We start from the raw sequence: 14,717 nt of genomic DNA on the forward strand, positions 1-14,717 counted from the left end.
ACTGTGGGTTTGAAAAAGTGGAGATGTTGCCTATAGCAACCAATCAGATTCTAGCTGTCATTCTGTAGAATGTACTAAATAAATGATAGGTAGAATCTGATTGGTTGCTTTGGGCAACATCGTCACGATTTCAAACCCGCAGTTTAGTAAATATACCCCCAAATGTCCCACATGGTCCCTTCCTGTTTGCTGTGTAAGTGCAGGTAACACCATACTTGCCAACTCTCCCTGAATGTCAGGGAGACTCCTTGAAATAGGGTTGATCTCCCTCACTCCCTGTAGAGTCTGGCATTCTCCTTGATGCTGAGCCAGTACAAGACGTGGTTGGCTTCGCCATCTGTGGCATGATGACACAGTTCAGAAATTGTGTCCTATGTCCATGTATTGATGCCTATGGAGGTGGCCATTTTCATGGAGACCAAGATTTAATCAAAGACTGACAGGTAAGACAACATGACTTCAGTAATGGAGACAGAAATGTAAAAGACACTTCAGTCTCTAGAGATTCCTTAGCTGATTTTCTTTAACGCATAATTGCCTACTCTCCCTGGAGAGCAGGGCAACCTCCCGGTTCTCGCCCCCCCAATAGATAAGTGGTGAGGGGTGGGACTTATTGACGCAAATATCGCGTCATCTTAGCCCCACCCCCTGCTGTAATTGGCCAAAATTGTGACAATCGTTTAGGGAGCGGGGCCAAAATTATGCGCTTTGTCAGGCCCTGCCCCCGCACGCCCATCTGCCCTGGGATCTCCCTGAAGCCAACGAGGAAAAGTGGGCAAGTATGGGTAACGCTGACATCTCGAACATTGTGATATTTCTAGGTGTGACGTTACAGCCGTTCCACTGACACCAAACGTTGGTATTAAATAGGAAACAATTTGTCTCCTTCAGCTCAGATACGTTATAACTGCTCATACACAACATAACACACTGCTCTATTCCATCTTGTGTCCACAGAAAGTTGTATCAGGCCGGGACAGTGAGATCGTGTTGCAGTCTCTGTTGTCCGACACGGAGTACAAAGTCACCCTGACACCTGTGTATTTCAGTGGGGAAGGAAACGCTGTGTCTGCCTCTGGGAGAACACGTATGTACACTCTATGTGCACACGTCAAAGTGTCATGCCACCGGTTTAATTACACTTTTAGTGCACAGCAGAAGGACAATGACACATCGTAGATATATACAGAATAATTTAAAGTGTGACTGTTTAATAATGGATACATATATATATATATATATATATATATATATATATATATATATATATATTGATTGCGTCTATTTCCATCCTTTGCATGCATTCATAGGTTTCTATGACGGATCAGACATTTATACGCTCTTATCCTAGTTTTGATACTGTGCAAAAACACAAACGGTCTATTTCTACCTGTGCAGCACAAATACAGTCTTGTGTTGCGATAAGTCATGCGCCTATCATTGTGCGTTCACCTTTTTTCTTAAACTGATTTTTATTTACTTCTGTAACAATGTACCAGCGGCTGCATGGAGCAAAATGTTGCTCCTTCTGTTCATTCCGGCCAATGACCAGCGGACTGGGGATTATGATGCTGAAAGTGGGGGCTGTATTTCTGGAGAAGAAAAATTAAAAAGCTGAAATTTAATTAAGTGGGGTGGTCCCATATTTTTACTTGTGTCGGCACGTTCAATGCTAAAATGGATAAAAATTGCACAAATGTGGAGTGGGCCGTAAGTAAGTAAATGCAAAAAGGGTTTTATACAAAACTTGTGTCTCTGTTTGCTTTTAGTATGAGACGTATTTCCCCTTTGCCCCTCTCTTAGAGAATCAGAGCATTGGAGGTAGTGGGAGGGCAGGCGTAGGCATAACGCAGTACTGGCGTATTAACGCTCCTTGCTCGCTGTACTAAGGGGGGAGTAGACACAGATACACATTAATGAGCTATGTCTGTGGCAGCGACTTTGCCCCTGGTGCCAGATCCGCACTAACGATGTTAGTAACTGCGTACTATTCCAAGTTACATTTGTTCTAGGATATGTGTGGCTTAAAATACAAATTAAAGTACAGGACATAATATACACTGTAAGTGTAAATTGTGTCCAAATCTACATGGCCCCTAAAATGTCCAGCAAAAAGTTTGTTCAGAGGCATTTCTCAGACCCGGAAAGTAGACTTGTGCTTAGGTGTGAAAGGCAAAAATAGGCAGCAGTTGGTCGCATTTATTTAATTCATAAATGATTCTTAATTTACTCATAATTGAATTTCCAATGACAATGTTACAATCTGCACACTTAAATGGTGTTGGGACCACAAGCTGTTGCTTCAGCCGTCATGGTTTTGACTTTTGTACCTTTCCTGCCTATTTTTTCCCCACAGTTCCGTTATCTGCTCCCAGGAACTTGCGTGTTTCTGATGAATGGTATAATAAGCTAAGGATTACGTGGGACCCCCCTCCGTCCCCTACAATGGGATACAGAATCGTGTACAAGCCTACAAGTGGTAAGAGGATTTCGTGTCTGTAGAATGCTTGAAATGTGCACAAGCCAAGTTCTAGACAAAGTAGTTTCAAGGTAGAATGTTGCATTTTTCTCTTGGTATTGCCTAGTGTGAGGGGCTGGGCTGGGGGGCATCTTCCCCCAGATTGGTCCCATATTGGTCCCATGTTGAGCCGCCCCCCCCCCTTCAATTTGACAGCTAGCCCCTGCTTAGTACAGAGTAATATAGTGTATTAGTGTATCAGCAATTGTGCCAATGATCTCTTTATGATGTGTTCCTGGACAGTAGAGTAACATTTTTCTAGTAATTTATGCCCTGGAAAGTATAATCTTCTGAAAGTGAAAAATTGCTCTCGGAATGGATTTAGCACTCATAGAAAGTAAAAAAACAAATGGGAATAGAGAAATATCATGTATAATAAAGCTCTGCCGGACTTCTGTAACTTTATCCACCTGCCAAAATAGCCGAGGTTTATGTTTAATTTCCAAGCTACTTTACCAGGAAAGCTACTTTAAGGAAGGAAAAAAAATCACTTTGCTTTTGAAAAAGCCGACATTGAAAATGTTTGGACAGCTTAATGATGAGGCCAAATTCTCCTAAGACACTTTCAAATATGTGGCTCACCGCAAGCATATTAAATTCTTCCAGTTGGCTCACGTGGTGGAGTGTAACACCAGACGCAGAAAGGCACCGAGGGTGGAATACAGTGACGGAGAACGACTGGCTAAGAATCCAGGCTCAGAACCTTGTGCTATCTACTAGTGACAAACCACTTTAACTCCCCGTGTCCTCAAATATTATTGATCAATCCTCTAAATATGGCTGCCTCCGCTACACTCTCATGGATGCCATACTAGAAAAGCTTAATATTAATTTATTATTAATTATTTAAAATAAAATTCCACCCACAAACCCACACACAAAAGGTTACTTACTTGGGGTCCGGCATTTAAGTGATCTGACCGTTCCCCCGATTAGTTGAGTTCGCTTCTACACACTCCCAGGGGTGGATTCTTTTTCATCAACAACGTTCTGATTTGTTACCCCATATGAAAAGGCATCTTAGGTTTGAGTCATTAAGGAGAGCAAAGCAAAAAAAGAAGTAAATTTGATCCTGAACAAACCATGTTACAATGCAAGGGGTGAAAATTAGTTTATTATTTTGCACATAAGATAAATACTGGCTGTTTTTTTCATGTAGCACACAAATACTTGATAGCTTTATTTTTACACTGAAATTTAAAGTTGATCTAGGACATGTCCTACCCCAACTATAAATCTGCCATCACATTTTAAATTTACCTCCCCCTCCAGTGCAACATGGTTTTGCCCAGGTGCAAAGTTACTTCTTTTTATGCTTTGCTCTCCTTAATGACTCAGGCCCCTTATATTTAATAAGTACATATGTAAAGTTTCTACTCCACGGAGGTCAAATTAATTCCCCAGGATGACCCACTGGACATTACGGTGATGTCCGCCTGCGCTCGCTTCCAGGTACTACTGTATCCAAAACAAGGTTGATTTTCCTGCACACCTCTATGCGGTATAAGCAGAAATCTGTAAGGTTATAATGCAGTGGAGTGCTGTTATAACCGTTTCAGAGGCAATTGAATTCCCCTTCCCCCCCCCGCTGATGACTGAAGTCAAGATATTTGAGGTTGTATCCATGATAGTTTCAAACATGAGTTGAACTAAGAATCTCTTCACAGGTGGCTGAACAATAGAAGTACCAAAAATAAGGTGACTTTGTCTCCTGACCATCAGTCTACTTCCTATCAGGCGCCGTCCTGTGTCTGCCTCTAGACGGACGCCTGTCTCCTTGTTGAATCGGCGTCCCGCTGCTTAGATACGCTTGCCGTTCTATTCGCATGCATACGCCGAGCTTGGCAACCGTTACTTAGCAACATGACGCTGTTTGCATTTGCCATCGGTACGCATGTGCAGGATTCCACGCTCGTCACCCTGCGACTGGCCAGCGATTGGTTGTGGTTTTCCTGTCGATTTCATGCACCTATCAGGGATCCCTCTGCTCTATTGAAGGAACTCTCTGAGGCCATTTGCTTGCCAGAGTATTTGGTCTTCAGCCTTGCTCCAGCGTTTGTTCCTGTGTTACTGTTTATTGGATTCTGACCCCGGCTTGTTCCTGACTCATCCTTTGGTTCCTGATTCTGGTTTAGAGTGATTATTTGGTATTTACCCGGCTTCCTGACCATTCTCCTGCTTCTGATTTGGCTGTATCCGTTTCTCTGGTTCTGACCCGGCTTGCTGACCATTCTTCCATCCTGCATCCTGGTGGGCCATCACCGCTGCCTCAATTGTTACCTCGCCAGCTAACTGATACTGAGGGCCACGACCTGCACATCCCTTGCAGCTAAGTCCATACCTCCTTGCGGGGGTTCCTGGTGAAAACCAGGGGCGCGTTAGACTCCGCGCCTCAGTACTCAGTAGCGCCAACTGCTGGCAGGTATCACCAACTCCACCTAGTGATTCTGACACTTCCCCAATACTCCTGGTCACTGTGGTCCTCACACAGTCACTGACTGCAAAAGTAACTACATGATGATTGGACTATGTATCTATGTGCAAGTATAGTGACTGTGAACACTCCCCTGATTGAATGTATCATTTCCAATAATCCTCAATAAGATGCTTTACAATGGTCCTTTAGATTGTTCTTCAATCAACTTACAGTATGACTTCCTGTACAAAACACGGCCTTGTCTCACTCACCTTCAGTACTGGCTAATTCCTAAAAATCCTGCATGTCTATATGTTTTGAATATATAGATCTTTAACATTTGTTCTGTCCATAGCTGACTATCATGCTGAGGAATTGTCACTTTCAAAACAACTAAGAAAGTGTTGGAAGGGAATAAGTAGAAGCCCCCATCCTAAATGAAATAATGTGCGATTTTTGTAAACAATTTCCGAGATGATGGCAGGGATTAAAGTAAATACAGGATAAAGAGAATGACTATATAAAGCTACTTATTACTTATAAATGAGAAATTAATAACTGCAGTCAATCTGACTTGTCTGTGTAAGGCAAACTAATTGCTTTTGCAATATCTATTCAATATAGTTGTGATAGGAGTTGAATTAATTTGGAGACATCAATGGATGTGGAAAGATGGTAGGAGATAACTATTAAAAGGAAGAAAGACAATTCCCTTATGAATATATACATATATTATAATAAGCAGCAGCATGGTTAGCAGTGTTAAACTGCTATTTTAACAGATCTAATTAATATTCAGTCCAATCCACATTCATTGGTTTTAAATATTTTGCTAATTATGGTGAACTGGTGATTTAAATAAAAAAAAATGTGAAAAATATTTTTAATGTGTACCAATAAAGACTGTATAAATATCTTATCAAAATGAACAATCATTAAGTGCCCCAATGAAACACATTTATCCTTCTCTTTCTTTGTGCAATGTACTGCGATATAATATGTGGATGCCCCCCCTCTGAACTGAATATATTTCATAGTTGGTACACATCCCATACGAACTGTAACTATATAAAAAGGGGTTAATGATTCACTTGGTGCGGTGTGACTACTTAATAAATTAATTCTCAATTACTCTCAGAGATTCCCCCAGAAAATCCATTATATTTACCTGAATACCTAGTTATGATTGGTATATTCCAGGCTTGGCTAACCTGTGGCACTCCAGGTGTTGTGAAACTACAAGTCCCAGCATACCCTTCCAGCAATAAGCTGCTATATATTGGCAAAGCATGCTGGAGCTTGTAGTTTCACAACACCTGGAGTGTCACAGGTTAGCCAAGCCTGGTATATAATCTCATCAGTACAATGCCACCAGGTGTCAGTTTCATCAGGCACTGACTAGATAAGCTCACCTACCCACCGTCTTCTCTCCAACACCTCCTGCCCCGCATTTGTCTATTTACTCAGCTGAAATACAAGTGCAGACATGGGACGGATGACCCCACACGAGTTTGTATCCTGTGGCTCTGGTATTGCTAAAAGTGCGGTTTCAAGTAGTCTTTTTAACTGTGTTTCTTTTACCCTTTTAAGTGGCTCAAGGGATTGTAGAATTTCATAAAATAAAAAAAACGGTTGAAACCTTTAAAACGTTGTAGACCATAACACTCCTATGTTTATTTCCTAAAGTTACTTTATCTTTCTTAGATCCATTCCACAAGGCTTAATTAGGTGTGCGTGTGTGCTTTGGAAGAGATCGGTTTAAGGAAGTTTTATTATAGTAAAATATATGTCTCTAGTTTTTATAAAAATAATAGTAAATGAGGAATTTCCAAGAATTACACCTAAGTGTCCGGGGAGTGCGTGGCACGTATGAATAGTATGTATTGTGCTTGGGATATAAAGGGCACGGATGTGGACTATTTCTAAAAGTAGGAGTCTGGTATGAGTTGTCCAAGAGTAGTATATAGGTTGGCGTGCCTTTGTGTTTACTTTGGGCTTTCTTTCAGGAGTAGGAGCAGCGTTGGAGACCTTTGTGGGAGATGATGTGAACACCATACTGATTCTGAACCTTCTCAGCGGAACCGAATATAACCTAAAGGTTCTGGCGTCTTACTCCACAGGATTCAGCGAAGCCTTAACCGGTGTCGGCAAAACATGTAAGAGAGACGCCAACATTGTAGGGTTAGAAACCAACTATCAGTGTAGACATGGAGCCTCTCGCACCCCTGTGGCCAAGGCTTTGTACCAATCTGTGCCTACTCTATATGTTATTTTTATTTTACTAATGATTCTATCACAATATTGCATGCAGCAATATTGGCATCATTTAAATGAAGAGTGTCATATTGACACGGCTGCTTTACTGTTAATTGGAAACTTGTAAAATTAATCGGCTATCTTGCTTTCTTTACACCAGTCATAAATCATAATAAATTGAATGAACACATATGTATTCCGGTATGGAGCCAGGAGATCATGCGGGCAGTGTGTGTCTGTATGGTATTACTGTTCTAATAGCACAGAACAGAGTATAGAAATATATCACGCTGTCCTTATATATCCTTCATTTTTTAATGGAGGGTTCACTTATTTTTTTAAAAAAATTCATATCCCCCCAATATATAAGATGATTTGTCGCCTATTGGTTGAATAACAACAATTTTATTGATCAGATTATGGGCATCACCTAGGAGAAGTGTTTAGCTGAGAGCAGAAACATTGTTTTAACAAAATACAACAAAATAAGAGTAGTTACATGTTATATTAGCAGATGTCAGTAATTACACTAGAATAAGTTTAAGTTCACTTGATACACGATATATCAGATGAAATCCGACATACAGAAGTTGATAAATCGCTTTTTGACACAGTAAGGAACATAACAAGTCATTCAGATATAGGAAATAAAAATAAAATGACGTTTCCTTTTAAATATTTACTTATGCAACAGTATGGTGTTCTACTTGTATTAAAACGTTGAATCTGTCTTTAGGAAGTGTATTGAATGTCATTCAATTTGAGTATATGTACTGTAGATAGATAGATATGAGTTAGATAGATATGAGATAGATAGATAGATAAATATGAGTTAGATAGATATGAGATAGATTGATATGAGATAGATAGATAGATAGATAGACAGACAGATAGATAGATATGAGATAGATAGATAGATAGATAGATAGATATGAGATAGATAGATAGATAGATAGATATGAGATAGATAGATAGATAGATAGATATGAGTTAGATAGATATGAGTTAGATAGATATGAGATAGATAGACAGATAGATAGATATGAGATAGATAGATAGATAGATAGATAGATAGATATGAGATAGATAGATAGATAGATAGATATGAGTTAGATAGATATGAGTTAGATAGATATGAGATAGATAGACAGATAGATAGATATGAGATAGATAGATAAATAGATATATATGAGATAGATAGATAGATAGATAGATATGAGATAGATAGATATTAGATAGATAGATATGAGATAGATAGATAGATAGATAGATAGATATGAGATAGATAGATAGATAGATATGAGTTAGATAGATATGTGAAAGATAGATAGATACTTAGATAGATATGTGATAGATAGATAGATATATATTACATAGATAGATATTAGATAGTTAGATGTACTTATCTTACTTTTGCTGTTGTTTTTGTAACACTGTACTAATACTACACTCACTGCTTCTATGTGTATATTTACTTGCAGTGTATCTTGGAGTGACAAGTTTGAAGGCTTATCAGACTAAGATGACGAGTATTTGTTCTCAATGGCAGCCCCAGAGACACGCCACGTCCTATAGGATCACCATTGAGTCATTGCAAGGTAGGAATGCCCATTGCTGCTCTCCTTATGTACAGAAGGGGTGACGGATCCATGGAACCCAGCACGAAAATAATTCAAGAATGGAATGAGATAAACGTATAGTTATCGCTGAGGATTAGAGAATGTGATGCTGCCCTCTTCCCAAATCAGTCCAAAACAAAGCAAGAAAATCAGGCCTAGAAATGGCATAGACTAGATGGGTCTATAGGATCCTTCTGTCTATAATCTATATATCTCTATCTAATTGTAGTAAGACAGACACAAGTGTCAAGATTCTACCATATGGGGAATAATCAAGTCTTGTCTGGTAGAAAGACTGGGAATGGATGAATGAAGGACAAGGGGACCATATTCGTTCCAGTGAGACCTGTCTATACATAAAGACTACACATATAGCGGTAAATGTATCAAGCAGAGAGTTTCCAGCGGGATTAAAAATAGTAGATGTTGCCTATAGCAACCAATCAGATTCTATTTATCATTTATTTAGTATATTCTAAACAGTGATAGCCAGAATCTGATTGGTTGCTATAGGCAACATCTCCTATTTTTAATCCCGCTGGAAACTCTCAGCTTGATACATTTACCCCATAGTCTCATACAGTAGCAGCTGTTGCATCTGAAAACTGCCTCTATAAATCACATTCTGCAAGTTTCACGGTTTTAATTCTTACCCCCTTTTCCATCACTCTACTGAAACCCATCTTTCATTCCTTTGGACTGTTTGTAAAAAAAAAAAATGTTATTAAATAAGTTTTAACAGGTTAGAATTTTCTACCTTAAATAATGTGACACGTCAATACGAGTATAAGTTTCGATATAAGATTATTTAAATTGTAGAGCTGAAAAATGGTATTTTTCCACTGAAGACAAAATAATATATTTTTGGAGATTTAATAGGCAAATCTTTCCAAGCTGTGAAAATGTTCTCTGATTTTCGTGATAGTTTTTCAATATCCCACCAGCTTTGGCTCCTGTTCCGCAAGATGTGAAATATTATATTAAATTCCTGCTTCTGCCACACAAGTCCTAAAGCGAAGGTTGTATATTGTATAATATTACAATGCAGACTGTGTTTAATGTGCCAAGAGACTGGTGCTTCCATTTAACGCAAGAGCAGTACTTTTGTATTAAAACGTTATGGTCCTCATTTAGAATTAGGTTCAAATCCAGCTAGAGGGGACGAAATGCACCTGGACGAACCATATTGTGATACAAATACATTGATTTGTTGTATGCAGGGAACACACTGTCTGTTTTTGCATGTAGTACAGAAATACAGGACAGGTTTATTTTACACTGCAATTTAGAGTTCAGCTAGGACACGCCCCCTCGAAACTCTAAATCTGTCTGCGCAGTTTAACAGTTTTATATAACTGTTTAGTGGCTGAATAAGGACGGTCGTCTGAGACTGTTTCAAACTTTAAACTTATAGCACTAAGCATATGTTCATTAATACAATAAGAATGCCATTATAACCTGGGCCTCCATTATAAGACGCTACTGGCGGGTGTTGAGAAATTCCATATGTTCCCTGCAAGGGAACTGAGCCAACAATTTCAGGCTACTTTTCAAAAACAGACAACGTGCCGGGGGCAAAGGATCTCTATGGGGGGGGGGGTTTCCAAATGCACAATCTAAGAGCGAAGCAAAACAAGATTTGCTGCAATAAGCTTGTAACAGGCACTTTTTTTGCAGTCAAATTGTTTTATATATAAATACACAGAAATAAATACAAATATATCACACTACATTTTTCATGTTTATTTCAGATTTCAAATTAAATGACATTATGAGCGTTCAACTTTGCACTTTATGGGGCCGATTCAATTCTCTGTGATGTGAGGGTGCCCCCCTGAGGGGCGCACGGAGGATTTTTTAAGGGGGGGTTTCCCCTCCACCCCAAAAAAAAGCGAGAGAGCAGCAGCTCCGTTTCGGCAGCACTGTACTGACGCTTCTTTGACAGCGCCGCGGCTGCTGTATAGTACAGTGCCGCTATGTAGGGCACTTTTTTAGTGGAGGGGAGGGGTTTCTGGAGACCCAGCTATCTGTCCACAGGGAACCAGTACCTCATGAATATTACTCATACCTCCTAAGGTGGCTGCATTCACTGCGTGTGGTAATAGCAGCTCTTTAGATCTGGACTCAGGACTGTCCCACCTAAATTGGGACTGTTGGGAGGTATGTTATTATCATCACTATTTATTTATAGCGCCACCAATTCTGCAGTGTTGTATAGAGAATATGTGTCATTTACATCAGTGGAGCTTACAGTTTAAATTCAGTAACATACACACACACACACACACAGACTAGTGTTAATTTTTGGCAACAGCCAATTAACCTACCAGTATGTTTTTAGAGTGTGGGAGGAAACCGGAGCACCCGGAGGACACCCACGCAAACACAGGAAGAACATACAAACTCCACACAGATAAGGCCATGGTCAGGAATCGATCTCATGACCTCAGTGCTGTGGGGCAGAAGTGCTAACCACTGAGCCACTGTTCTTCCCATATGGTATAATTAGGAGTACAAAGAATGGTCTGATTTTGGAACTGAGGGCCAATCGTTAGCTGCAGCCAATTCAGAATATTTAAGAGCATTGTCAAACGTTGAATAAAAATCAATATGTAATTGTTATCTCAGGAATGTTATGTAATCAATCTGAGCTGCGCTGGCTGGATCCAAAGCAAATTTCCTTTTAATCTGGTTTTAATATGATGTGTTCTGTCAAAGTCCCAGAAGGGAATATTTGAGACTGTCTGTACTACAATAACTTGGAATCAAAACTAGACAACAAAGCGATTTGAATGTTTGATATTCTCTTTAATTTTTGGTGGCTTCATATTCAATTTTGAAGTGGGATTTTGCAAATTGAATCTAGAATATTATTAATCAGCATCACACCTGATCCAGCAGGTTCCCGAATATCTGTTAGCAGTGAAGCCGTGCGCTCCTCACTCCTGCTTGCAGCTGGTGGTTGATGGACAACAAGCTGCTTGTGTGGTAAAAGCCTGAGTTAGCGGGAGCTAGGAGAACTTCGCCAGATGAAGACAGACATTGGGGGATGCTTCTCACTCCTAATGTGGACTGTTTTCAAACGTATTATCAGGGACAAGATGCTGCTGCCCATCGGAGCAAGGAGAACATCGATGGCCTTTAAGTTATATAACATTGGCCATGAACAAAAGGAAATTGTGGATTGGTAGTTAAAAAAGAGCTAAGGGCAATCCAATTTTTTAAATATTTTCTTTATTTAAATAAAAGTACTTAGCCATCTTTAGTAGCTGTTTGGATTGGGTACTCATTTTCTTAAAAATCTTTAAATATAAAGAATAGTTTTTTTTCTTCATGTGACATTGTTACCGTACAAAACGTTGGGACAAACGTGTACTTTGGGAAAGAACGTCCATTACCGTCTACTTACATGTTCCGCTAATGGTGACCTCTACTCTATTTTAGTGCAGACAGAGCGATTTAAACATTGTTATGCCAGCGGATAGAGAAGACATTTGAAGCTCTTATAATGAGCGCATGTAACGTCTAATTTGCACAATTTGCTGTATCGTTGCAGATGGTTCCACACAAGAAGATGTGCTCTCTGCGGGAACGTCTCGCCACTGTTTCTACGAGCTCCTGCCCAATTCTAGATATAGGATCACGGTCTACGCCCAACTTCAAGAGGCTGAAGGACCTGGCGTGAGCATTGTGGAGGCAACATGTATGTAGATGTAGCGTGTAACAAGAATTTTGTAGTGTGCCATGACACGTTGTAGTCATACATTATATTATCCTTATATAAGAGTTGGCCTGGGGGCTTAGTTTTGTAATCAAACACCCCGTTTGCAAAATATTCATGCTTCACCCCCTTTTCATCACCTCACCCCCCTTCACCATGCCAAACCCTCTTTTATGCTATGTCACCCAAGGCTATTGCAGCTATGATACAATGTTCTGCAGGGTTGACACCGTGCAATTATCCATACATATAGAAGAAAAGATAGATACTGAGAATTACATCTTCACTGTTCAAACACACAGCCAGCCCCATTGTCTGCCACAAGACACGGACCCCGTTCCAATGTCACATTGTGCCCCCCACTCCAAATTACTGCCCCCCCCCTTATTACACCTCTGAAAAATTATCTTCATTATTCATCGTGTTGTAGAGTTGGAGCCGTTAATACCAATACATTAAATTGGCTCGATAAGTTTAATGAATTTCGTCATGGTCTTTTTTCCCACAGTGCCGGTTCCAACGGCGGCACCAACCCGTCCACCGGCCACAGCTCCACCTCCAACGATTCCAGTGGCTAGAGAAGGTAACACTTAGCACCATGAGCACACATTGTTGCCAATCTATAAAATATATGTAACTTTATTTTACGGTACTTATTTATGGGTCTATATATGTTTTTTTACATTTCTGAAAATAAAGATCTGTATTTATTTACTATTATCTGTGAATGCAACCTAGACTTTATTTAAGATAATATTTAAGCAAAGGAAAGAGTTTTACATGTTGGTTGATGCACCGAGTTTGGTGCCAGGACCAGCTGTCTCATTCCTTTGATGAAAGCTGACACAACATGGGGAGGAGCTTCACTATCTTGCATCACTGGAAGGAGGGAAAAAAAGGAAGGATAGTGCACAGAAGCCTAAAGCTTGTAAGGTCGTACTCACAAGCCTGCAGTCTCTTGAGTTACGGAATCATGAGTTTAGATACAGAGACATGACCTAGAGTTCCCAAATCAGTAGTAGGCAGTGATTGTACTCTTTGGCATGGTTTGTTTGCCACGGGAAGGGGTGTTGTAAGTACTCCATCACCCTTTCTGTTTTTACCAAGCTGTTGTTGTTAGACAGCAAGGACAGGATGATGATATCAATGCTTCAGATAGCAAAAATGTAAATGATCATGCCAAGTAGTCATTCAAGGAAGAAATTAAAGTACAATGCACACTGGCTGCAGCCATCAGATGTTTGTTGCAGTCGTCTCAGACAGGGAGCTGTTGCATTAACTGATTGGAAGCTGTTTCTTCTAGATACCTATACTTGCTTACACTATCTCCACCAATTATCTCTCGTCACTTTATGTAGAAGGAGTATATATCGGATGGTTGCAGATGTTGAAATTTAAGTCAGAACCTTCACGTTATTTGCTAGCGATGAAAAATAATTGAGATTATGAATATTTTCACTACTTTAGTGTGCAAAGCAGCCAAGGCCGACCTTGTGTTCCTTGTGGACGGATCCTGGAGTATCGGGGATGACAACTTTCACAAGGTCATCAGTTTTCTGTTCAGCACTGCAGGAGCCCTGGATGAGATCGGTCCTGACGGCACACAGGTAAGATCACTTGTATTACAATGCATCCTTATGGCTAGTCTAGGTAGCTCAACAATGATGGTGGCAGCTTAGAATGGGAAAAATATAGAGGTGCAATTGACGCACTGATGTTACAGCACCAGGAGCAGAGTTGGCGCACGTTCTGGGAGCACCCTAGGTGATCTCCCTCCTCGCTTGTAATTGGAGCCCCCACCCCTGCTGCTTCTAACCTTATCAGGAAGGTGGTAGGGGCAGCATCCTCTGCTCTCTTCAATCTGGGAGAGTGGCGCTCGGCTAGGGTCAATTCACTAGGAATTAGTGACATAATTCAGGCTTAAGGTGCTCCCAGGAATATGGGCGGAGCCGACAAGATGTCTGACTCCACTGTAAGTGTTCATTATAAATTACAACACAGGATGCTCTGACCAATACTATAGCTGGACTTTCTCTTTTGGTGTACCTTTCATGCATAAATATATTCCTGTTTTAACTGTAATGTTATTATATTTTGTTAGCCCTGTTTTAAATGCATTTATTAACTCATAAAAAAGCATGAAAAGTGGATAGACGTGAACAAGTCCTAAGACACAACGTAAACATG

The 14,717-nt window shown here is 40.1% G+C and overlaps 1 protein-coding gene across 4 annotated transcripts in view; it reads left to right on the forward strand.

Moving 5' to 3' along the window:
- The window catches only part of COL14A1 (collagen type XIV alpha 1 chain), a 134,002-nt gene that overhangs the window by 68,581 nt on the left and 50,704 nt on the right, over positions 1-14,717 (forward strand). For all 4 annotated transcript variants that reach the window (XM_075214011.1, XM_075214008.1, XM_075214012.1 and 1 more), the window contains exons 20-26: positions 958-1,087; positions 2,357-2,479; positions 6,941-7,090; positions 8,672-8,788; positions 12,366-12,512; positions 13,039-13,113; positions 13,998-14,137. In XM_075214011.1, coding sequence (XP_075070112.1) covers positions 958-1,087; positions 2,357-2,479; positions 6,941-7,090; positions 8,672-8,788; positions 12,366-12,512; positions 13,039-13,113; positions 13,998-14,137 — 882 coding nt within the window. The remainder of the gene's footprint in view (positions 1-957; positions 1,088-2,356; positions 2,480-6,940; positions 7,091-8,671; positions 8,789-12,365; positions 12,513-13,038; positions 13,114-13,997; positions 14,138-14,717) is intronic.

This window comes from Mixophyes fleayi, chromosome 5 (genome assembly GCF_038048845.1).
Source record: "Mixophyes fleayi isolate aMixFle1 chromosome 5, aMixFle1.hap1, whole genome shotgun sequence".
Taxonomy (NCBI): domain Eukaryota; kingdom Metazoa; phylum Chordata; class Amphibia; order Anura; family Limnodynastidae; genus Mixophyes; species Mixophyes fleayi.